This window comes from Agelaius tricolor, unplaced genomic scaffold (genome assembly GCF_023055355.1).
Source record: "Agelaius tricolor isolate 1412-34295 unplaced genomic scaffold, bAgeTri1.0.p SCAF_1, whole genome shotgun sequence".
In the NCBI taxonomy this organism is placed as follows: Eukaryota; Metazoa; Chordata; class Aves; order Passeriformes; family Icteridae; genus Agelaius; species Agelaius tricolor.
The window spans coordinates 4,777,408-4,802,017 of NW_027269261.1; the positions used below are offsets into that span (position 1 = coordinate 4,777,408).

The 24,610-nt window shown below is 53.7% G+C and overlaps 1 protein-coding gene and 1 long non-coding RNA gene across 3 annotated transcripts; one reads left to right on the forward strand and one right to left on the reverse strand.

Annotated features, from left to right (window-relative positions):
• Nucleotides 1-209: 209 nt before the first annotated feature.
• Nucleotides 210-10,758, forward strand: BCL2L11 (BCL2 like 11). 2 transcript variants are annotated; one of them, XM_071452706.1, is made up of 4 exons: nucleotides 210-322; nucleotides 474-840; nucleotides 5,235-5,347; nucleotides 7,640-10,758. In XM_071452706.1, the coding sequence occupies exons 2-4, from the start codon at nucleotides 483-485 to the stop codon at nucleotides 7,694-7,696; spliced, it is 528 nt and encodes a 175-aa protein (XP_071308807.1). In that variant the 5' UTR covers nucleotides 210-322; nucleotides 474-482; the 3' UTR covers nucleotides 7,697-10,758. The 2 variants fall into 2 exon arrangements, with proteins under 2 accessions (XP_071308807.1, XP_071308724.1); XM_071452623.1 differs by lacking the exon at nucleotides 210-322 and having other exon boundaries at nucleotides 360-840.
• Nucleotides 4,496-23,275, reverse strand: LOC139602695 (uncharacterized). The gene is made up of 3 exons (XR_011683408.1): nucleotides 23,164-23,275; nucleotides 18,790-18,997; nucleotides 4,496-6,219 (listed from the first exon to the last, which is right to left on the reverse strand). It is a non-coding gene; the product is annotated as an uncharacterized lncRNA (long non-coding RNA).
• Nucleotides 23,276-24,610: the final 1,335 nt, after the last annotated feature.

Genomic DNA, 24,610 nt, shown 5'->3' on the forward strand with positions numbered 1-24,610 from the left:
TGTGTGTGAGGCTGGCAATGCACGTGTGCGTGTGTAAGGCCGTGCCGTGCCCCGGGCTGTGTTTATCAGTCCCTGAGCGTGTGTAAGGCTGTGCCCGAGCCCAGCCGGGCGCTCCCCGCGGGCGGGGCGGGGGCCGGGGCCGGGGCCGGGGCGGGCGCGGGGCGGCGCCGAGGCCGGGGCGGTGCCGGGGCCGGGGCGGTGCCGGGCCGGGGGAGGCCGGGGCGGTGCTGGCTCGTAAACACGGGGCGGAGCGGGGCCGGGGCCGCTCCCGCGCACACCCGAGCGCAGCCGCGGCCGGGGCCGCTCCAGCGGCGGCAGCACCGTGAGCGGGGCCGGGGGCGCGGGGTGGGGGCCCGGGCCGGGGCCGGGGCCGGGGCGGGGGCGCGCTCGGCAGAACAATGGGGCGGGCGGACGGGCGGGGGCCGGGCCGGCCTGGGCGCGCTCGGCCGCTCACCGCGCTCCGCTCCCCGCAGGCAGCCCCGATGGCCAAGCAGCCCCCCGAGGTGAAGGCGCGACGCGACGGCGAGGGCGGGCGGCTGCCGGCGGCGGAGGGGCCGGGCCCGGGCGCGCAGCTGCGTCCCGGCGCTCCCGCTGCCCTGCCCGGGGCTGGCCCGGTGTCCGCGGCCGCCGCGGCGCGGGGCCCGCCCGCCAGCCCCGGCCCCTTCGCCACCCGCTCGCCGCTCTTCATCTTCGTGCGGAGGTCGCCGCTGCTGCCGCGCTCCTCCAGCGGGTACTTCTCGTTCGAAGCCGAGCGCAGCCCCGCGCCCCTGAGCTGCGACAAGGCCACGCAGACCCCCAGCCCGCCCTGCCAGGCGCTCAGCCACTGCCTCAGCGCCATGGGTAAGCTCTGGGGCGCGGCTCTCCATCCTCCTCCTCCTCGTCGTCGTCGCCTCCCCTCCCCGCCGGGCTCGGCTGCCCTCGCTCCCCCACCTCACCTGGCGTGGCTTTCCTCAGAGCAGAGTTGCTGTGGGGGCGTGCGAAGGTGTGAAAGTGAAGTGCCGGGGGAGATGTGTGGAGGGGGAATACGCTGGTCAGGGGTAGCTTGAAAGTGCGGGAGCGCTTTTCCGACCCTTCACCTGGCTTGGCTTTCCTCGCCTTCCCCTCCTCACCTGGCTTGGCTTTCCTTGCCTTCTCCTCCTCACCTGGCTTGGCTTTCCTCAGAAGCGTGGAAAACACGGATTCTCGTGGGGTGTGTGAAGGGCCGGGATTTGTGTACAGGTGTGGATGAAGAGGAGAGAGGTGTGAAAAACTGTGAGCGCACAGTGCCAGGGGATTGTTGAGGGGTGCGTGAGGGGTCCTGTCCTTTGGCTTCCCTTGGAAGGATGGAGAACGCAGGTAGCCACGCCAGGCACCTGCAGCAGCACCACCCGCATCCCACCCACCCCGTGGATTTTGGGAGCAGCCGTGCCGCGGGCGGGAGGCTCTCCCGGCGCTCTGGGATTTGTGGAAGCTGGCCGGGGCCGCGGGCAAACACAGCGCCGGGGAACTCCCGCGCGTCCAGCGCCGGGGTTTTTATTACTATGATGTTTATTCTTTTCCGGGCTCGGTCAGTCGCTGCCAGGGGAGGAGGGGACAAGGGTTGTTGAGTCCAGTTTTCTGCTCAGGGCTCGCTGTCCCAGGATGTTTTGCCAAGCAAGTGGCTCCTGGCTCGTGTGCCGCTGCCGGCTCTCCCATCGATCGGTGGCGGAGGTGCTGGGGTCATGCATCCCGAAATCCCGCCGGGAAGCGGCCCGGAGGCGGGCGGGGGCGTGTTTACGAGTGGCTTTGCCAGGTGAAGCCTCTCCAGCAGGGAAAACCTGCCCGCGGGAGCTTGCATGAGTGTCCAGCATTCCCCTCTCCTGATGAATTCCCTGGTGAATTGGAGGAAACCTTTGAACTTGCACCAGGGCACGGTGGGAGTGAGGCATGGGGATAACAAACAGCAGCTCCGAGCTTTTTTGGGATCTCAGCACCATCTTTTTTGGTTGGTGGTGTTTTTGCTCCCTCCTGGCTCTGGCTGCAGAGGCCTGGCTGTAACGTGCCCTTAGGATAGATTTTGTGACATTATTGCAGTAATTACAGCTTAATTCGTGTTTCACAACCTCGACCTGGCATGGCCAGGCAGGGATGCTCCCGGAATTCCTCGCTGGGAGTGCCAAGGCTTCAGTTTCTTTTATCTGGGAAGAAATTGAAGTTTTCCCTGATTTTTTTTTTTTTCCCAAATTCCTGTGCTCTCATCAGCTGTTTTATTGGAGCCTTTGCTCTGTGAGTGTTGCTAGGGGCATCATCCTAAACAACTATAAGCAAATGGAAAATCCTCAGTGCTGTTTAACTGGGACTCTTGGATACTCCTGAACGGATTAAGCTGGGAACGTGGAGCTACAGAGCTGTTTTATCCCCAGGCTGTGACTTCCCATGCAGCTCTCCTTGGGAAATATCCATGCCTTTGCCCTGCACACCTCCTCCTCAATCCCTGTGCCTTGGCAGTGTCCAGCTGGATGCGTGCCGTGGAGTTTTCCACATGGAAGCGGGTCAGTCCCTCGGGAAGGAAGCAAAGGAGATATTTTTGTTGTGCTTTTACCCACTGATTTTATCTGTTGTGAGCAGAGGCTCACGAGGTGGAGAGTTTCTCTCGGAAGCATAAGCAATAATAATAATAATTATTATTTTTATTAAAATAAACAGGCGTTTCCTGCGAGCAGAAAGAAGCCACGGATGCTCCCGGCCTCTCCCATGGGCAGTGGGGAACTGCTCCAAGGCTGCTCCAGCACGGCGAGCTCATGCTCTGCCTCAAAAGTCCCTCTCTAAATCTTGCGAAACCTTCCCCAAAGGTTTTGATGAGGGCAAATAAAGGTGGAGGCAGCCCTTGGGAATGCCCAGGGTTGTGTAAGGAAGAGCTGTTGGTGTGGAGGTTTTGGGAAGTGATGCTTTGGGCTGTGCCGCCTTTCTGACCGTTCAGTGGATGCATCCAGCTGCCTCCAAAGCCGTTTCTTTTGGGAAATGAGACAAAAGCAGCGAGGGGATGCTCTGGGATGAAAGGGAACAAGGGCTGCAGTGCCAGCCTGGGATATCCAGGATGATGCTTTTGGGGGTGGGAAGGAGAGGCGCAAGGGTGAGTTGATTTGTTTGTTCTGGGGAAGAGGTTGGCAGGGATGGGGAATTCCCAGCTGGGAGTGTAAGTCACCCAAGACAAACTCACTCTTTCTGGAGGGGTTGGGTGACTCTGTTCATGGTATTTCATGTCTCTCCTTCATTTCCTTCCATTGGATTTTTGGTCTGAAGGCAACGTGTTTGTTTGCACGCAGATTTTGGGAATGTGGCTGGAGCAGGTGCTCTGGAAATGGGCTTTCCCAGTGCTGGTTTGATCCCAGTGTGTATTCCTGTGAGGAGAGAAGCAGTATAAACCTGTTGCTCTCAAAGGAGATTCCAAATAGTTGGGTTTAAGAGGAAAACCTTGAGCTGGGAATCTGCTGGTGATGTCCTGATGCTCTTGTTTTGGAGTCGCTGCTGTTTTCTCCCGGCTCTCCAAGATTTCCTTCGGTGAGGGGTTGGATACCTAACCCAGGAGCTGACGTTGCAATTTGGGCTTGGTTTCTTTGCCCTTCCGAGCCGGAACCGCAGCAATTCCATCCTGGAGCATCCCACGGCCCGGAGCCAGGCGTGGCTTCCCGGCGGTGCCGGTGCCCCGGGCTTGTCACCCTCGGTGGTGGCTCACGCTATGACTGTGTCCCCCCGCCCCCGAAAGCGCCCGTGACTGGTTTGGGGACCCGGTTATGACTGGCCCCTTTCGCTCGGCAGCGCCGCAGAAAGTCCTTTCTGAAAACCTCAGCCCGATTTCGCTCTCAGCCACCGAGCCCAGCCCGAGTCTCTGGGGCGGGAGGGAGGATGGCACGCCGGGGAAAGGATGGAGCGGCGGCAGCAGCAGCGGCAGCAGCGCGGCTCCCTCGCGTGGTTCTCCTCACGTCCCCGGCGCTCCTCGCCTCTTCCTGCCCGGGCTGGCCGCGTGTTTTTGTTTGCCCGGCCGGGCCGGGGTGGGATTTGGGAAGCGGCTCCGCCCCGGCCGGTCCCGCCTGGCTCCGGCGGGATCGCGAGCGCCGCGCGTGGCGCGCCCGGCGGCGGGAGGGAGGGGGCGGGCGGCGGGCGCTGCTACTACAGCGTGAAAACAAAACACATCCCCCGGCCAAGCGGCGCTGCTTGGCTCGGAAACGCATTTTCCAATCAGGTTGGAGCCAGGCTTTTATTTAATTTCTTACTTTTTTTTTTTTCTTTCTTTTTTTTTTTTTTTTCCCTAACTGCCCTACTAATCCTTTGAATGTTTGGAAGATTGGAAGCTATTCCTGTTCCCTTGTGATTCCTCCGAAGCTGTCGTGCCAAAACACTGCTTTGTTTTGTGCAGTGTTTTTTGGTTTTTTTGGTTGTTTTATTTTTATTTTTTTTAGTTTGGTTTTTCTTTTTTTTTTCTTTTTTTTTTTAATATTCCTCAAGGCTGCAGTTCCTGCTTGGATCCTGAACTTTAAGGAAGGGGGTATGAGGTGGTGCTGGGTATCATACATATGTCCTGTTTCTTTTTTTTTTTTTTTTTTTTTTTCCCTGGCTATTTGCAGGATTTATCACATGTTTAATAACTTTTTAAGATGGAGATCTAAATAATTCTGTATCCTGCAGTATAATAAACGCATTAACTCTTTCTTTTCTCTTTCAAGCCAGCACTTGGATTTGCTGGAAGTGTGGTTTCTCCACACATAAATCCAACTGTGGCTTTCTCCTCCCTATGACAAACCCATTGGTTTTCCTTGTTGGGCACTTGAGGATGATTTGGGGAAGAAATGTGAAAATTGAATGACGCAGAGGATTTTTAAGGTTAGGGAAGGAGTTGCTGGTGAAGGAAAAAAAGTGGGAAGAGGAGGTTTGGTGAGGGAAGAAAATTGGAGAGTGGCATCTTGGCTCTTATCCCTGTTTAAGAGTGACCAAAGCTTGGAGATGCTCCCATGGACAGCTTACAATTAATAAATAAAAGCCTAATAGCAGTAATAATAATAATAATACAGAAATAACCAGGAACAAAAGCCTGTTCATTGTACGCAGCGAGCCCCCACATGAGCCCCTGGGGTTTAAGAGAGTTAAAATATAATAGTAATAAAAAACAGGAATAAAATGGCAAGAGCTGATGCGTTACTGGAGAGTTTTATGTAGTAAATTCTGTACAATTTGTTTTCCTTCCTGGGTCTCCAACTCTCCTCTTCCATGCCCCACAGCTTCCCGGTGGCAGTCCCACTCTCCGGCCGAAGAGGTGCAGCCGGAGATCTGGATCGCGCAGGAGCTGCGGCGCATCGGCGACGAGTTCAATGCCTCCTATTGTCCACGCAGGGTAACTTTCCCCTCTTCACCTCCCGTTTCTCTCGAAGGGAAGGGCTGAATCATTTCTGGAAACTCTCTCTGCGGTGAGCATTTCGCTCACTCAGACGAGAAAAGGCTGCGCGGGCGGGGGGTGGCCTGGACCAGGCAAATCAGCGGCTGCGGCCTCAAATCAGTGAAAAATAACCTTTAAGTCAATTGAAAATAACCTTGAAATCAGGGCTGGAAGCTTTAGGGCACCAGGTTTGCGCAGGGGTTTTGGGGCAGAGGTGTTGGGTGCGGCCTGGACCTGATGGTGACGAGGAAACTTTTAGAAAGGAAGAGGCAGGGAAAGTTTGGGGATTTTGGGGGATGCACTGCCTGGCACCATTACTTTTAGGGAAGCTTTCAGTGGGATTCCCAGCCCAGCTCCCAAATCCCATCTGCTGCAAAGAAGAAACTTGGTCCTAGAACTTACTTCTCTTGCAAAGACTGTTTTGAAAGAGTTTTTATAAGCCCATGAACTCGCTCACCTTGGGGTGTTGCAACCCGAGTCAATGCAGTAATGCCCCAGAGGAGCCCAATCCCAAGCCCAAGGCAGCCCAGCCCGGGGGTGAAGCAGGATGGGCTCGCCAGGATGAGCTGCTGCATGTCCCTGCTTGTGGGTTCTGCTCCATCCACTCGGGCTCGGCTGTGGGAAGAGGGGCCAGGAGCAGTTTTGGCGATGGAATGCTGGCTGCTGGATCCTTATCCATCCTCTTCAGCTCCCAAATAGCTCCTGCAGTGTGTCCTCGCTGCTCCCAGGGTTGGCTTTCCCACAAAATGGGGATCAGGCTGCTATGATCCTGCTTTTTCCACATCATCTCCAGCTGCTCCACTTTTCCCAAATGCCCTGGCAGTCCTGACCTGCGACAAAATGGTGATAAGCTGATACCCTAATCCAGAACTCAAAATCCAGAATGCGCATCTTCAGACCTCCCCCACCCAGGCTGATCCCTTGTGATGCAGAGTGGCTGCTTTTTGGGATGAAAGGGCATCTTTTCAATGAAAGGGAGGGAGCAGGCTGTCCAGAAAGCTGGAGGCACCTGGTAGCAGCAGGCAGATCCAGAGGAGCTGGAAGAAATGCAGAGTGCCCTGGAATATCCTGAGCTGGAAGGGACCCACAAGGATAATCCAAGTCCAAACTCCTTGCCCTGCACAGCCCCAGCAATCCCACCGTGTTCCTGAGAGCATTGTCCACATATTCCTCGAACTCTGGCAGCCTTGGGGCTGTGACCATTGCCTGGGGAGCCTGTTCAGTGCTACCCATCTCCCACCTCCTCCCTGCCTCCCGGAGCAGTGCCTTAAATTTGGAGCACTTTGTGAGGAGCAGGAACATCCTCCCGGCATTATCCTGGCTCCTTTGGTGCTGGGAATCTCTGGGCACATCCTGCTGCTCCCTACAACCCTGTGGTGGATAAGGGGGTGAATTTAATGGGATTGGGGGTGTTTCCCAGGCAGCAGCAGGGTGAGGTGCAGGGAGCATCCCCCAGGGTCGCACGAGGCTGTTTCCAGTGCCAAGGCTGCAATTCCAACCCAGGGCTGGCCCAGGACGAGGAGTGGAACACAGGGGACACGTCCTGCCTGCTCAGGTGACGCGAGCAGGGGACGTCATGCGTGACCCTAAAAACACTTTGTACCTGGTGCAGCCAGCATGTGACAGATTCTCACTCCCTGCACCCAAAACTGGGGAGGTTTTGGAGCATTTCAGGCACTGTGTAATTATCATCCCTGAGGCACTTGGTGGAAAAGGTCCCTTTTCCTTCTGGAAGCGTTCTGGCTGCTCCTGAGCTGCCTGGGCTCCGGAGGGGAGGGTGGAAGGGCTCGTGCCTGCCGGCCCTGCCTGGCTCTGAGGTTTGCCCTTTCAGCCTGAGGTTAGAAATGGGGAACTGCAGCAGTGCCAGAGCTGCACTCGCCGGGCAGGTCGGGGCTGTCGGACGGGTCCCGGCGCCTTCCCTGTCACGTTCCCCAGGGCGTGGCCTCCCCCCGGGACCGTTTCTCGGACAGGGAAATCGGGCAATTCGTCATCCAGCCACTCCTTGTCCCAACAAGGCTCCTGGGTCCCAGGCTTTTCCTGGAAGAGGGGGCATCCCCTGACTGCCGTCACAAGCCCCAGGCTCTGCTGGCTGCAGTGTTAAACACTTTGTGCCTCTGGAATATTTTCCAGGCATTCATATAGCATGGGGGGCTTCATGCTGGGAATTAAAGTCACCACTTCGTTTTGGTTTTTCTCCTTTTTTTTTTTCCTTTTTTTTGTTTTCCCCTCCCCTCTCTGGGAAACCCCCAGGTCATGATCTTGCGCCTGCTGCGTTACATCATCAGCCGCATCTGGAGGCTCCAGTGAGAGCGCCCGGCGCATCCCGAGCCACCAGGACTGAATTCCTCGCTGGGAAAGCCCGGGAAGGACGGACTCATGGATGGATGTGGGGCTCCCACCCTGCCTCTCTCACCCCCAGGACACGTGGCAGGATGAGGGTGGACATCCCATTCCGACCGCGGCGTTCTTATGGCAGAGTGGTGTTTACTCGGTGTTTCTCTCCACTCTTTTTATTAATTTTTTTGCCTTTTTTTTTTCCCCCAAAAGAGTCTCAGCGAAAATGTGGAATCATGTTTTGTCATCGTTCCTGGAATTCTGTGGCATGAGCCCATGGCAGGAATGAGGGAAACCTGAGCCAGCTGATGGGCAGAGCCCTCGGAGTTTGCCTTGCAGAGGCTCGGATTCCTCCCCTCTCCCTTTGCCTCTGGGGCATTTGCTCCCAAAAAAGGCTGGAAAAAGGGCAGAGGGATTTAATATCAGCACTTCTTTTACCTGTAAATACCTAATGCTACCCCAAATCCAACTTCATTTGCATAATGCAAATCAGCCTATTTCCTGCTGACTGATTTTTTAATTTTTTTTTTTTTGCGTTTTGATATCTCTATTTTTTTGATCCACTCTGAATTTCAAGACTTTGCTGTCGAACTCCAGGGTCCAAACCATCACAACCAACCAACCAACCAACCAAACCCCAAGCCACCAGGTTGCCTTTTTTTAAAGAAATTCTTTCTATAAAACGTGTGAAAACGCTTCTGTAGTGTCTGCTATCAGATGTGGGGGACTGAGTAATCCAGCAATAAACCGTTCCGGAGGCAGGGAGCAGCTCCCGGAGCGCCGCAGCCGGAGGCGACGGCAGCAGGACCTGTTGGGAGTCGTGGCTGTCAAAAGAGGTTTCCAAGATTGTGTTTTCCTGGGATCCTCTCCGTGTTTGGACGGGGATGAGCACCCAGATGCAGATGGAAGGATGCCAGCCCCACACGGATCTATCCAGGACATTCCAAGGGGATCTGACTGCTCTGTGTCCTCCCAGAGAAGTTCCCAGGTGCTCCATGTCCCAGGGCCTCTCCCCTTCCCTCCCTGGAGCCATGGATCCACAGGTGTTCCCCTTCCCAGCAGATGTTTTTGGGGGATTGGCTGCTCCAGCCATCCCATATCTATGCACAAACATCCCCCTTCCCTCAGGCTGGTGCAGGTGCTCCCCAAAAGCTGCGGGGTTGTTTCTGGTCTCACCAGCAGCATAGGAAAAGAAAAGAAGGAAAACCCCATCCCAAGCCCCCCTTGGAGCGGTTCTTCCCACAGGGAGAAGCTGCTGAGTGCCATGGATGATAATTAGTGTTAGTTAACGATGGACAGACCCCAGTGGGACCTCTCTGCCTGGCGGGTCGGAGCGGGGCCTCCCCTCCTGCTCCTGGAGGATCATGGAGGTGGTTTTAACCTCGATTGCCAATTTTATTTCCTTTTTTTCCTTGGAAGTGCAAGGTGAGCAGCGGTTGCAGGAGCAGGGAGTGTTTTGGGAAGGGCATTTTGGAGCCCTTTGTGGGGAACCTTTGCACTGGTGGAGAGTGAGCGGTTCAAAATAACGAGAGAGCTTGGCCAGGGCAGATCCTGCTCCTCATCCCTTGGGATTTACCTCTGGCTTTGGCTCACCGTGGCTGTGCTGCCCCAGTCAGCCCTACCAGCTGCCACCAGGGATTTCCCATGGAATTCCACTGGTAAAATTAGAATTAAAGGATAAAACTTGGCAGCAGGGGCGGGGAGACCCAGTGAGATTTTTCTTTTTTCCTCCCAGTTGAGTTCCATCATTGCTGGTGGATGAAATGGTGCTTTGGGATCTCCCAACTTTGGGCATCCCAGAATGTGTCCCTTGGAGTACACCAAAGAATCACCAAAGAGCACTTTACCCTGTCCTCCCATGGAGACAAATTCATTTTAATGAAAAAAAAAAAAATTCAATATATTGGCAAAGTCTCCCAGGGCCTTCTCCACAGGAGGAGTTCCCAGCCAAAAATCATAGGAAAAGGAACCCTCAAAAAATAGGATTCCTGTGGCATTGTGAGGTTTAGTGAGAAAAAGCCCCCAAAAAAGCCTCAAAACAGAAGAATGATACAAAACAGGGATTTATGCTCCTTTCAGCCATGTTGGCTGCCTGCTCTGGGTCGTGTTTAAGTGTAGCCTGTGCTCTGTGTTGCACCAAAAGGATGAAGAGTTTTCCTTGGAAACCAGATTGATCCTGTTCTTGCTTCTCCTCTTTTGCACCAAACTGTAAATACTCAAATATTTATTAGAGTAGAGTACCGTATTATTTTCATCATCTGAGCCAAATATCTGTGTGCAATGTACTCCCTCTCCTTTCTCTCCTGTCAGTTTTGTACAGCTTAGAAATACTTTTAAAAAAACTAAAAAAATTTTAAAAAAAGTTCCTGTTTTTTTCCTACACTTTTTTAGAGTGGAATTGGTAAATTGGTAAATACTGTAGGTCCTTTTTTTGTTTGTTTTTTTTTTCTTGTTTTTTTTTTTTTCCTTGTGTAATTAATGCACTCTACTGTTTAATGCTGTAACTTGTAGAAATGTTGTATATTTATTTCCTGCTTATTTAAGTTCCTGTGAAGATTCGGTTTCCTCCCTGCCAGAAGTGTTGGATCCCCTTCCAAAGCCATCGTGGTGTGGATAACAAGATTTTAATCTTATTTTTCTCCAAGTGCCTAAGTCTCCACTTCCCAGGAGTGATTTAGGCACATCAAAGACTTCAGCATTAGTGAAATTCAGTGGGAATTTGGAATTTGGTTCCTCCACCCCCCGGGATTGCTCCAGCCAGGTTTTCCTGGAGCAGCCATCCCATGGGATCCCGTGAATCACTAAATCGTGTCGCAGGACCCAGCTAATGTAGCATTTTTGACTGCAATTTCCCTGCCTTCCTTGTGTTTTGCACTGATGAATTTTGGACAGGGTAATTGCCACTTTACTTGTGCAATACTGCTGTAAATAATTGCAAGAGCCTTGTTTTTTGGGGGTTGTTTTTTGGTTTTGTTTTTAAGAATCTTTTATGTTCTTTAATATGAGTTTTATATGAATAAAAACTTTCAACTATTTGTCCTGAGTGCTGGTTCTTTGTGGGGATTGAGGTTCTCCTGAGAAGAGGATATTTATGGCTTTATCACCAATTTTCCCCATTTTTCACCCATTCTCCCTCCAGACCTGGTGTTCCCCTCTCCATTTTGGTGTTCCCCTCTCCATTTTGGTGTTCCCCTCTCCATTTTGGTGTCCTGGAGCTCCAAGATACTTCAGGCCACCCAGAATGCAGCTCTTGAATGAATTTGCTTTGTCAGGTGCTGCCCTGAGTGTATCCAACCCCAAAAGCTGCTCCAGCTGGGAGTTATCTGGGGATTCCTTGGAAGTTTTTTGCTTTTCCTCACATTTCTGTGGTCATGGACTCAAGCCCAGCTGCTGGGCACCTTCCATGCACTTCTTGTCCCCAGCTGGTTTTCACTGGCATTGAAGAAGTTTTGGGGGTTATTTTATACTGTATGTCTTGTTTTATTTTTATTTTTTTATTTAATGCATTTATTAACATTATTTTGATTTTGTTATGGAACATCACTATTTCTTCTCTTTTATTATTTCACATGGCAGTTTTTATTTTGCAGTTTTAAATCTGCTCCTAAAAATTCCCATCCCACCTTCCTTCTGCCTGGACCCTCCATCCCATTTGTCCCGCCAGCCCTTCCTATCTCTCAGGAAGGGATATTATTCCTCAGCACTCACCACGTGGAAGGGATTTAAAAACAACCCCACCAAGTCCTACTTGATAAACAACCTAAAAAAATTCTGGATTTTTTTTTTTTGTTTTGTTCTTGAGTGTGTTTCAAATTACAGAAGTTCCTGAAAGGGAAGTTTATTGGTTTCAGGTGCTATTTTGGGGGCTTCTTTAACTCACAAAAAAAAGGTTTAATTGCCCAGCCGAGCCTGTGGCAGCTGCTGGCTCTGCTCTCCCGGTGCCTCTGCGCTCCTGTTGGGATTTGGGAGCTCATGGATGTGCCCACCTGGGAGGTGGCCCTGCTGTGACTCGGGCTGGGAGGAGCTCACGCCCTGCCTGAACCTGGTGACCTCGGTGGCACCGCGGGAGGGAAGCGCTGACCCTCATTGGGATCTGCCCTCGGCACCAGGTGCCAGGCCCAGCCTGGCCAAGGCCAGCTCCAAGGGGGTCATGGCCACCTCAGAGGTGTTCCCAGCCTGGTTTGGCCAGGGCCAGGCTCAGCTTGGCCTCAGCCCACACTGGACATGGTCAAATCCAAGGTGGTCACGGTCCGGGTTGGCCAAGGCCGAGTCCAAGGGCGTCATGGCCACCTTGGAGGTGTTCACGTCCCAGCTTGGCCATGGCCAGGCTCAGCTTGCCCACAGCCCGTGCTGGCCATGGCCAAACCCAGGTGGTCATGGTTTAGGTGGGCCAAGGCCAAGGTGTTCCTGGCCCAGACAAGGTGGTCGTGGCCTGTTGGTCGTGGCCAAGCCCAAAATGGTCACGGATCCACCAAACTCAGCTTGGCCTCAGCCCACGCTGGCCATGGCCAAATCCAAGGTGGTCCTGGTTTAGGTTGGCCAAGGCCAACTCCAAGGTGTTCCTGGCCAAGACAAAGGTGGTAGTGGCCTGTTGGTCATGGCCAAGCCCAAAATGGTCCACCAAACTCAGGTTGGCCTCAGCCCACACTGGACATGGCCAAATCCAAGGTGGTCACGGTCCAGGTTGGCCAAGACTGAGTCCAAGGGGTTCATGGCCACCTTGGAGGTGTTCCCAGCCCAATTTGGCCATGGCCAGGCTCAGCTTGGCCTCAGCCCACGCTGGCCGTGGCCAAATCCAAGGAGGTCACGGTTTAGGTTGGCCAAGGCCAACTCCAAGGTGTTCCTGGCCCAGACAAGGTGGTTGTGGCCTGTTGGTCGTGGCCAAGCCCAAAGTGGTCACGGGTCCACCAAACTCAGCTTGGCCTCAGCCACGCTGGCCACGGCCCAGGCCCACCAAAGCCACATCACCAGCCAGGCCCTTTCCATGCTCTTAAATTCTAGGAGCTCATAAAAACCCCCCACACAATTGTTTTAAGGATGACAAATGGCCGTTATTCCTTGAAAAGGAGCAAACTCCCAGATTTTATAAATGGAAAGAGCCACAGCTCCCTGTGTCCGTCAGAGCTGGACACTCATGGCTGCCATGTGCTCATGCTGTTGGGGACACACAAAACTGGGACATTCCTGCACTCCCACACCCCTGCTGGCCTCAGGAATGCCGAGCAACCCAAGCTGAGGATGATTCCAGTCATCCAGAGCCACGGGAGCGACACCAGTCTCTCCCCACACACAGAAATAAATAGAAATTTTTTTTTCCAATGACTCGCCACTGACCTTTCAAACACCTGTGCAGCCTAAACCAGCTAAAAATACCCCCCGAGCTTTGCATTTGATTTTCATATTGCAACAAAGCTCACTCTTTCCAGCGGCTTTTCTGCCTTTCTGGCAGCTCCTTGGATGCTCAACCTCTCCTAGGGTAACACCCGGCGCAGACAGAGATGGGAACTATTGGATACCAGGGAGGTCCCTAAAAGCAATAAAAAGATGTTAAAAGTGTTCTAGCAGGGTTTTTATAGGGTGTAAGACAAGCTCAGGGATGGCTGGACCAAGGGGACCTTCCTGCTGCCCTTCCTGAGCATCCCAAACCTCTTTTCTGTGGAATTTTGAAAAATTAAACCCTGCAACCCAAGGAAAGGCAGACAATGAGGTTACCCCTGATGGAGACACTGCTGTTCCAACAAAAGCTGGTCCTGTGGAGCTCAGGGGGCCTCACACAGCCCTTGTGGGGATACAGGGCCTGTTCTTCCTGGATTTGATGGATTTCTCCTGGCTGGGTTTGTGACAGGCTCCTCCATCCCTTTTCCCAGGAGCACACACAGGTATCCAGTGCTTCCCGGCCTGGCAGGCTGCTCATTAACCCACACCTCAATTATGGGCAGAGCGGGCTGAGCCAACCCTGTTTTGACAATCCCACACTTCTCCTGGCTGGTAATTAATGAAAATCAGGCTGGAAGATGGCACAGAGGCCATTCCCTAAGGATGGAAGGGATGGTGAGTGCTGCAGCTCTGCCTGTCCACATCCTCACACCACGTGTGACCCCACGCTGAAAAAGTCAGGATTTTCAGAAATCCTTCTGGTTCTCACACAAATAATCCCCCTGAGATTTGAGAGGAGAGCCGTGGGATGCCCTCAGCCCACATTCCAATGCCTATCCCTCCTGGAGCCACCAGAGTCCCCCTGCCAGCCAGGGGCAGAGGGGACAGTCACACGCGCCTGCTATTACCATTCAAATGACTTATTGGCAGAAATGGGTTTAAAAATAGGGGTTTTATGATAAACAAGGTAACCTCATACAGGAAGTGAGCTGCAAATACTAAAACATGTTGTACAAAGGTGGTAGAGAACAGAGCTGCCCCACAGAACCGAAAAAACAACAACAAAACCCAAGCCCTGCAAGGGGGGAGTCCAACATTTTCTTGGGGTTTTTTTTAAATATGTTTTTTGAAGGAGGGAAAAGGGGTGAACTGAGGGGAGAAAAGGGCTGGGGACCGAGATAATTTCTCCTCCCCACATGGCCCTGAAATAAAGGTGATGCCAAGGCAGCTCCGCGATGCGAGCCCCGAGTCTGAGTGTGCCGGGACTTCAAAAAGTGTCGGGTGCTGCTGCTGCTGCAAAGGTTAAGAAGTTTTCCTCCCGAAACCCCAAGTGTGGGCTGTGAAAGAACATGGTAATGAAGAAAAATTTCCCCAGGGCTGCTCTTTGATTATCACCAAAGCCATCGAGTTTCAGTTTGAGTGATTTGTATTTATTTATAAAAACAAAGACGAAATAAGTAGAACGAAAACAAAAACCTCATCCTAATTTCTGAGCTGGAGCCTGATTTATTCGAGCAGAGACATTCAGGTAGAGCAGCCTGGGTTGAGAAAATGAGCTGAGTTACCCACGTGCTGCAGGGCACATTTTGAAGGTTAAAAAATACCATAAACCTCCCCCAAAATGCATCCAACCACCCTCACCAGTGCCAAAATGCCAATTTGTGAGTCCCTGGGCTGGGCAGCAGCTCCGGCCATGGGGTTCAACCCTGGTTTGATGCCGGAGCATCTTAATTCAAGTGAGAGAACAAAAGACATTTCTCTTTTCATGTGTTTTCACTTCCATCGTGAGAGAGCTGGTTAAAAAAACACACAAAAAAGCCCTTCAGTGGTCTCTCAGCCTCCACCGTGTTGTTTTTCTACCTATTTTCTGTTGTTGGCTTTTGTTATCAGTCTCATCTGCAATTTGTGGCCGATTCTGACATGTTTCAGGCAGACAACGTGTTCCCAAAACTGCTTGCAGTACAGTGGCGAGGACAGGCACAGCAGAACCACAGCACAACGAGAAAAAGGGCAGATTTAACCCCAAAATCAGCGTTTGCCCAAATCTGTGTCCCCCAGGCAGGGACGAGCCCCAGGGCAGTGCTGGGTGACACCAAACCAGCCCCTGCCCACCCCCTCAGTTTAATAGGAATTAATTCCGTTCCCCCTCGCAGCAGAAGCCAAACTCAGCCCTGCGTGACACACTGGATTCTTCCTGATCCCAAACAGCGTTTCCCAGCATTTTCCCACCCGTGGGCACAACCCCATCCCAAATACCCCCAAATACCCCAAACACCCCGGGGCGAGCCCGGGTTTTGGCAGCAGAGCGTGGATTAAATCAGTGGGGCTGTGAATTACCACCGAAAGCCAACGCCGCCGACCTCGCAGCCCTTCAACATTAATAGCGAAACCAAAAAGCAAATTAATACCGCAGGAGCAAGCGGGAATTTGGCAATTTGGCTGAAATTCAAGCAGAGTCACCCCGGTGCACGCCACGCTCGGTGTGGGAGGCGATGCTGGCCGGCAGAACCAGCAGCTCGGGGGGAGCAGAGGGGATAACCCGAGGGTTTTTTGGGGAGCTGGGGCTGCAGGGGAAGGCTCGGGGCTGTCCCCCCGCCGGGCCGGGCTCGGGGATGCCGCAGCAGCCGCGGCTCCCCGGGCGCGCCGCCGAGGGAAGCGCCGCGCCGAGCGGCCCCTGCCTGGGCACGGAGAAAACCAATTTCGGGCTTTTTCAGGGCAAGGGGCGGCTCGGCTCGGGCTGCCGGGCCGGGGAAGGGCTGAGCCATTGTGAAACGCGGCTCCTTTTCCTGAGGCTGCGGCTGCCGGCGGGAGGGAGCCCGGGGGATCCCGGGCAGCGGCTCCAAACGGATTCCCGGAGCCGGGACACCCCCGGCCGCCCGCCCCGCCAGCCAAGCACTGCACAATTTCGGGCTCCCCCGAGCGGGGAGCAGCAGCCAGCAGCTCCCTCAGGAAGGGCTGCCTCCAGCCCACAAACCCCTCCAGCCCCACATCTCCCCATTCGGGTAACTGGGAATGGGGGGGGTCGCACCGCCCTGATCCTCCCATCCCGATCCCCCCCGGCTTCCACCGGGCACCGATCCACGCCATCGGCTCGGCCGGGAAAACGCTAAAATACAGAATTTCAAGTCAATGTCTCAGGGCTCTCCCAAAGCTCTCTCCACTTCCTGTGACAAAACAAAACACGCTTCGTTTGAAACTTATTCTTCCTCTATTTAGTGCCGAGAAACGATGACCAAAAGCGCCCTCAAAACCCTCCCGGGATGCTGCTCCCTTTCCCGAGCCACCCACAGCCCAGGCAGAGCACGGAGGGGGCTGGGGCAGCCTCAGCAAGGCGCGGAATCTTTCATTTCAAACGATTTCATTTCAAATCTCGAGCTGGGCTGAATTTCCACGTCGCTATTTTCGTCTCGAGTCAAACGCTCCCCCTCCTTCCCCACGTCACTGATCTCAGACCTGAGCCAAAGGTGGCAAAAGGAGGGGACAGGGGAGAAATCTGGGGGTTGGCTCATCCACTTCCCTGAGCCGGGGTCAAACAGGCTGGGAATATTTGCAGAGAAGGAAAATCGAGGCAAATCTGCTTGCTTTGACTCGTGTGGGGGAGAGTGGAACACTGAGAGCCCCCAAAATCCTCAGGCTTTTCCCACTCCGTTCACCACGGGTGAAGAAAACAGATTTTTTGGGAAATTCAGCACCAGGAATTGGACTTTGATAATCCTTGTGTGTCCATTTCAACTCGGGATATTCTATCAGTCACATTTCCAGCACTTCTGGGCTGCCCTCCTGCCAACACTGCTCTCTGAGCATCCCTTGGGCAGCCGAATGGGAAAATAAGGGAGAAAAGGGAATTTGTGGCTGATCTGATTTTGCTCCATCGTAATTTTTCAGTGGATGCTTGAGGGGGATCCCTCTGACCTGAGGGGGAATGGGTTTTATCCTGGGAAAAAGGTAACAGTTGGCTTAAAAATGTCCCACCCAGAAAATCGTACAGGATTTCCCCAGGGGCTGGGAAAATGCCTCTGAGATTTAAGCTGAAAAATTCAATATCATATCAAGAAACCCAGCTGGAAAATCAAACAGGCCTTTCCCAGAGACTGGGATTTGCCTCTAGGAATTAATCTGGAAAATTCAATACCCAGAAACCCACCTGCCATGATTCTCTCAGCAGTAGCCATTAAATCTGTGGGTGCTTCCATTTATTCCCACTCCTTGAATTTATTCCCAATCCTTGCATTTACTCCCAATGCTTCCATTTATTCCCAATCCTTTCCCATTATAAAAACAATCATTTTTTTACCTTTTTTTTTTAATTAACTCCACACTTGGCTTAATTTATACCATTAAGGACATAATTGCTATTATATGAATTATATTATTTTAATTATATTTATCACATTACATTAATTCTATCTATTCTATCACACTCTGTTATTAAATTTAATTTAATAGATATATTTTAATATATTTTAACTTTATTTAAGAAACAAATATTTTGATGCATTAATAACCATATTATTCAATAAACATACAAACAGTTTACATGTGAGAATACATTTAATAATTTTATTTGAACAGAAATAAATGTCTTTGCATGCAATATGTAAATATATAAAAATAAATTCACATATAAATAGAAATATATTTACATAAATTTAATTTTTATATTAATATACAAATGTAGGATTTATTTAAATATAAAAAGCAGGGGAATGTTGGGAGCTGCTGGATTTTAATTAATTGCCTTGATAGATTTTAATTAATTGCCTTGCTGGATTTTAATTGCCTTTCCTGACTTAAATTCCCCTCCCTGATTTTAATGCCATGGAAAATTGTGGAAGAGCTCCGAGAACCTGGGAAGGGGCACCTTCATGCCAGGACTTGGTCCCAAAAATTCTGCAAATATTTTCAAAAGAAAATAAATCCCAAACATCTGAAAAGCCCCAAATCCCTAAAACATAGCCTGGGTGCCCTTGGAATCACAACACCACAGGAATGGGCTCCAGAGGGACCTGGCTTGGACCTGGGTGCTGGGATGGACATGGCAAAATCCCTGTATGGGATTCCTGGGAATTCCCAGCGGGGGAAAAGATCAGCTGCCCGAAAGTCCTGGAAATGGGCACAGGGAGAGGAGCAGCTGGGAGATGAGGAACCCCAATATCCACACCGGCACCACCAGGACCAGCAGTAAAACCAGAACCAGCAGCACCAGCACCACAGCACCAGCATCACCAGTATAACCAGAACCAGCAAACCCAGGGAAACCAGAACCAGCAGCAAACCCAGCACAACCAGAAACAGCCCCAGCAAACCCCGCAGCCCCCACAGAACCAGCCCTGGCAGCCACCCAGTCACTGCTGACTCATTTTCAGCCGGAGCCTCCCGACGCTGCTGCTCCGTGGGGTTTTCCCTTCCTCCTCTGCCACCAAATTACCCAACCCCCCCATGACGTGGGGCTGCAGTTCCAGGAACTGCTCAGCCCCCCACAGCCCAGTTTCCAGCCCAGGAGCCGAGCTGGTGCTGTTGGAAGTGCTGGTGGCACCCACAGCCTCGCTCCGGCAGCGGGACGCGCATCAGGCGCCCGGGATTCCCAGGCTGGGCCTCTCAGCTCGGTACTCTGCACCCCAAAAACTCATCCCAAAGCCACTCCCTGCCCTTCCCACAGAGACACTCATCCATCCCATGGAGGCACTCACCAGATCCACGGCTCCTTCCCCACATCCTCTGGAGCGTCTGAGACAGGAAGAGGGAACATCCAGAACTGGGTATGTTTTCATGGGAGTGGGTGGAAAAATCCCAGAGTGCTGACTGCACTTGTTTCCCACCATTAAATAATTGGGAAGGGGACAAGATCCCCCTTTCCAGTCTTAATCCCAGCAGGACAGCCATGCTTCTGCTGATTCCCTGGGGAAAAATAAGGAAAAAAGGGTTTTTTTTAGTTTATGCTGCTCCAAAAACCTCCACTGCTTCTTCTGTTCCAGAAAGAGGGAATCACCTATGGAGGAAGCAGCACTGGGAATGCTGGAAGCAGGAGAAGACCAGGATTTCTGCCCATTCACTCCCAGGTTTATGCCGGTGGGATTTGGGCTGCAGGGTGGGAATGATCCATGGCTTTGTGCCCCTGGGATCACAGGCAGGATGCTCCACCACAGGGATTCATCCCTGTGCTTCCCACACTTCTCCTTCCACAGCCATTTGATGGCAAGGGGTGAGGATCAGCTTCCCTGGAAAAGCCCAGCCCCATCCAGCACAGTTTCTGCTGGAATGTCATGAAGGGTTTGATATTGAGGATTAATGGGAATGACGGGGGGATGTTGGGATGAGAGCAGAAACCTTGGCTCCAGCCTCCTTCCCTGGGCTGCAGGAATTGTGCAGGCAGAGCAAAGGACAGATAAAAAATCCATCAGCCAGGGAAAACTGTAAGAATTCCACTAATTTCAGTCTCACTTTCCCTCTGCTCAGAGCCCCCGCCTTCCCAGGCACAGGAGCATCCCCTGGAGCAAATTCCCCACACCCGAGTTCCCGAAGCCACCCGTGGATCCCCTGCAATGGGATCCCTCCATAGATCCCAGAGCAGACCAGATCCATGCCCCATCCTACCTGGCCTCTCCTTGGTGCAGCTCCCAGCCCGGGATGTGCCGAGGGCTTTTATGGCCCCGTCCCTCCCGCCAGGATGTGGGGAAGGAGATTTTCCCATGGCCCAGGGGCTCTCCCACTTCCCCCATCGGGAGAGGATCAGGGAGTTTTTTCTCATCAGAAAGAGCTTTTGCTGGGAAAGGTCTCGTTTCCCAGGGCCTGGAGCCAAATCCATGGGGACTGTTGGCTGAGGAGCTTGGGAAGGGGATGAGACCCGTCCCAGAATGGGAGTGGGAGGCTCTTTCACCCAGGGAATGCATCCCTGAGCTCTCAGGAACCTTGGATATTCTTCCAGCCTGGAAAACCCCATTTTACCCCCATTCCCATCTAACAGAAGCCGTGACCTCCCAGCAAATCCCCCAGGAAAGGCTCTGGCTGCACGTGAGGGACGGAAACCATCCCCACTCCCCAGGGAACAGTTCCGGAGATGCTCACCCCACTCCAAGCCCTTTCCCTCCCAGCTAAGGGACCTTTTCCCTCTCTCCTGCAGCACAGGGGTGGCTGTCACCCTGCTGCTGTCCCCACTTTGGGTTTTTCCCACCACATTTCTGTTCCACGTGCTCTGGAGCTGCTGTACTTCGGGAAAACAACGCGCCCCACGGTCAGCTTGGGGCAGGGCCGTGCTCCTGGGTCCAGCTGGAGTTTGGAGATGACTCAGGGGCACGAGCAGCCCTGGGAGCAGTGACACAGCAGGGAGGGGGAGCCCCGGGGGCTGGCAGAGGGAAGGGGGAGCTCTGGGAACCTTTAATCAGCCTTTTCCCAATCCACGCTAATCACACTCGGATTTATGGCACCGGAGAGGCAGCTGGGATGCAGAGGGGTTTGGCACTGAGTGCTCCATGGCTATGCTATGGTCCAGCTGAGCATTCCAACCTCAATCCCTGTCTTCAGGACCTGCTGGAAGGGCTTTAACCCTTCCAGCACCATCACCGCAGTGCAAGGACAAACCCAGCAGTGCCTGAGGGAGCTGACATGGGATGAGCGATAGCCTGGCTCAGCTGAAGGAGGAAAACCACCCAAAACCATCCCTTTTTGTCCTCATCTGTGGCTTTCACCCATTTCCCATCCAGCTCCCTCGCCCGAGACTCCAGGGATCACAAACCTCCAAATGAACCCAGGAACTGTGGAATTTCGGAGGCGTTGGAGCACCACACTGGCTACAGTGGCACCAAATGCTTGGCTACTCCCCCCAAAAAACTGGGAGATGGATGCTCCTCTTTGTCCAGTGCTTCCCACCAACATCCCTGGAGCTCCTCCCAGCACAGCACAAGCTGGTGGGAAATGCCCTTCCTGGAAGAAATAACATCACGAGCATCCTCTGGGAAGGAGGAACATGAGGATTGGGAGTATTTTCCACTGTGGTGGGAAAACACTCAGCCTGCTCCCTTTCCACTTTTTATTCCCCCCAATATTGCAACTAAACAGGAAAATGTCCTGGCAGTCATTAGCATCTCCCTGGAAAATGCCAGCCCAGCTTCCAGATCCAACTCTCCAGAAACGCCCCGGAGTGGCTGCAAGCTCTAGGGAATGCCAGAATCATCATCAAAAATCCCATTTTCCTTCTAAAAAAAAGAGGGTGGAAACTTCTCCTGCTGGATATTCCCAGTGGGATGGAATATCTGCTGCAGGAGGCAGATCCCAAAAGAATCATGTCACACCACTGCCTGCATCACCCGTGGGGTTCAGCCACATCCACCTGGGCAGCGCAGCACCCCAAAGGATCCCTCGGGATAGCTGGAATCCCACGGGATCCGGCTGCTTTGCCGGGCATGCCGGCACCTGCCATCCCGCAGAGCGAACAAACAAGTTGCTAAGTCACAGCAAAACCATGAAAGCAAAACCACAGAGCCCCAAAGCGCCTCTGAGTCACTCCCCGGCCGCCGCCACGGCCCCACAGCCCTCCCAAAATTCGCCGCCACCTGCAGCTGCTGATCCGTGCTCCAAAGGGCTGCTCCAGAGGTGCTGGGAAGCGCTTCCCGGCAGGGAAAGCCTCTCTGAGTGCGCACAGGATGGATGGAGGAACCGAGGTGATGCCCAGACCAACCTGGCAGCCCTCACTCATCCCTTCTTTCCCGTAACCTCACCTGGATTTTTTATTTTGGTTGTTATTGGACGGTGCCAAACGCTGGCGGGGACTGGGAAGGAACGGAGCCCCGGGCAGAGAGCGCTCCCGGGATTAGTCACCGGCGGCTGCAGCGCTGCTGACATGAGTCACGGAGGTTTGGCCGCCCAGTAAACCCGGGATTTTCGGGTTCCCGGCTCCGGGGTTGTCCTGGGGACACCTTTCGGTAAGCGGTGCCCCGCTCTCGCAGCCGCCTCCCGGCGCCGCTGCTTTGCCGCGGGATTCCGCAGCGGCTGGAGCGGCGGGAGCGGTCCCAAATGACCGCGTCCCGTTCGTGCCTGAGGTGGAATTGCGATGGAGCTGTGGGATGCGGGCGGGTGACAGCGGGGCCGGTGGCCCCGGTGGCGATGCCGACAGAGGTCACTGTTGCCGAAAAGTTGCGAGCCCCAGCCAAAAAAAAAAACCCCGAAGGGAACTCGGTGGGGAAGGCGGCGATGGGGCCGGGCTGGAACGGACAGCGCGTCCCAGCTGTGGGACCTTCCCGGGAATGCTGCACCGGGAAAAGCACCGCGATCCATGGGATGGGATGAGCTGGAGGAGCCGCGCTCTGCACGCAGCCACCGCGGGACACCCCTGGACTAAAGAAGGATCAGGAGGATAATTCCCCCCTGGAGAGGGAATGTGCTGCCGCTGGATGATCCCGAGGGCGAAAGCGGAGCAGAGCAGGAAAAGGAGGGAGCCCGGGGATGCGGAGCCCCTGGCAGAGTCCCTCAGCTCCGGGACAGCCCACGGGACACACAGGGAACCGCAGTTTGGGATGTACCGGGTGGCGGGAGAGGCAGGAGGGGAACTCGCTGCTCCCTTCCCCAGCCCAAATCCCAAAGGAGAGCCCAGAACGGCGGGAGAGGGCGGCACAAAATGCCCCAAAAAGGTGACTAAGCACTGTGGGGGCAGCATGACGCCAGCGGAGCCCGGCCTCCGCTCCCAGCTGTGCCATTATCACGGTACCAGGGAATGACTGGGGTGGGAATGTTCCATAAAGCCCATCCCGTTCCACCCCTTGCCATGGGCAGGGCCACCTTCCCCTCGCCGAGGTTGCTCCAAGCCCCGTCCAACCTGGCCTGGGACACTTCCAGGGATGGGGAATGGAGTTACCCGGGCGCAGGAGAACCTCCACATCCCACCTCCCCCTTCTCCGTGCCCGAGCAGCGCTGCTTCCCTCCCTAAATTCCTCCCAGCCCCACACCGCCTCCAGCAGATCCCTGCGGGGCGATGCACCCCGCGCCAAATCCCAAACCTTCCCGCTGCTTCCACGGGGTGTCTTTTTATCCCCCGCAATTCCCGGCAGCAGGCGAAGGGAGCAGCGCCTTACCGTGGGCGGTGTGTCCGGGCCGCCCCCGTGCCGGGGGTTCCCGCTGTTCCCGGTGTTCCCAGGCGGAGCCGGGAAGCGCCGCGGCGGGGCCGTAACGGGCGCGGGCGGCCCGGGCGCGCTGTGCCCCGATCATTGGTCCAGCTCACGGCAGCCGCTGCTTTCAAATTCTGCTCGGAAGGAAACAGGAAGCCCCAGAGCTCCTCGCCAGAGCCTCCCGCGCCCACCCCCGCCCACGAGCTCGCCTCCCTGGCCAAACGCTGGGAATGGGGCTTTTCCCGCATCCGGCGGAAACCGGGAGCATCCCGAGGCCGAGGTCCCGGCAGGGAGGTGCTGGAGATGCTGGGTTTCGTGTTGCTCGTCATTTTTCATCGTATCCGTGGTGAAATGAATCGTCGCCTTTCAGCTTGCCCGGCCACAAGGCAGCATCACCCTGGGAACGCGGGATAAACCCTGTGGATCCATCGGGACAGTCAGAGGGTTTAGGACACCTCCAGGTTTTTCAGCTTTCCACCCCAAATCCAGCGTTTGGATTTTCGGCTCTTTGTCCAGCTGAGATAAACCCGGAGGTTCATTCTGGGGCTGGGGTAGAGGCTTGAGGAGGCAAAAAAAGTACCTGTCCTTGGAAAAGTCGTGGGGAATTTAATTCCCCATCCCTGGAAGTGTTTGAGGCCGGTGTTGGATGGGGCTTTAAGGAAGGTGTCCCTGCTCCTGGTCTTTAAGGTCCTTTCCAACCCAAACCATTCCAGGATGCCATGAAAGCCCAGTGTCATTCCCTCTGGAAAATCAGCACTTCATGCTTCCCATTTCCTCCGTTTAGAAGGAACTTCCCTGAGCTGCACCCAATTCCTAGGGGAAGGAACATCCAGGATTGCCCCATGAGACCTCCTGGCTCCTCTGATTTCCCATCTGCTCATGGGTTCATTGAATTCACGTAAGGAAGGTGCTTGTGGAGGAGGTGTGATAAATTAAATTAATTAAACCGTTTTTATTAAATTAGAGAAGTTTCTGAACAGCTTAAAAAAGAAAGGGATGAGGGTTGGAATTTGGCACAGGCTCTGCCTCCTTCAGGACACTTCAAGCAATCGGAAAACCTCAGTTAATACACAATACATTTGGTTTTTATAAGAATCAGGTTTGCATCATTTTCCTGCTTTTGCTCTCTTTTTAATCACTCGGTTGTCCTCCTCCCTCCATTTGACCCTTTGCAAAATCCTTGAGGATTTGGGAAAAAAACAGAGAGAAATTGGCACAAATCCCACAGAACAGGATTAAATTTGGAACAACAATAATCAGAATCCAAGCCTTTTGCTCTGGCTGAGTAATCCCTCAACCTCTGGCTGCTTTTTATGGAGTAATTCCACGTGTTTGGTGACAAATTAAGGATCAGCTCTGCCTGGAACCAACAAGGAATGAGCCCTGCTCCAGGTTCATCCAGGGGGATACACAA

Coding starts and splice junctions, on each gene's coding strand:
- BCL2L11 (XM_071452623.1), top strand. CDS start 399: ATGGGGCGGGCGGACGGGCGGGGGCCGGGCCGGCCTGGGCGCGCTCGG. Junction 841..5,234: donor CCACTGCCTCAGCGCCATGG/GTAAGCTCTGGG, acceptor CATGCCCCACAG/CTTCCCGGTGGCAGTCCCAC. Junction 5,348..7,639: donor CCTCCTATTGTCCACGCAGG/GTAACTTTCCCC, acceptor GGAAACCCCCAG/GTCATGATCTTGCGCCTGCT.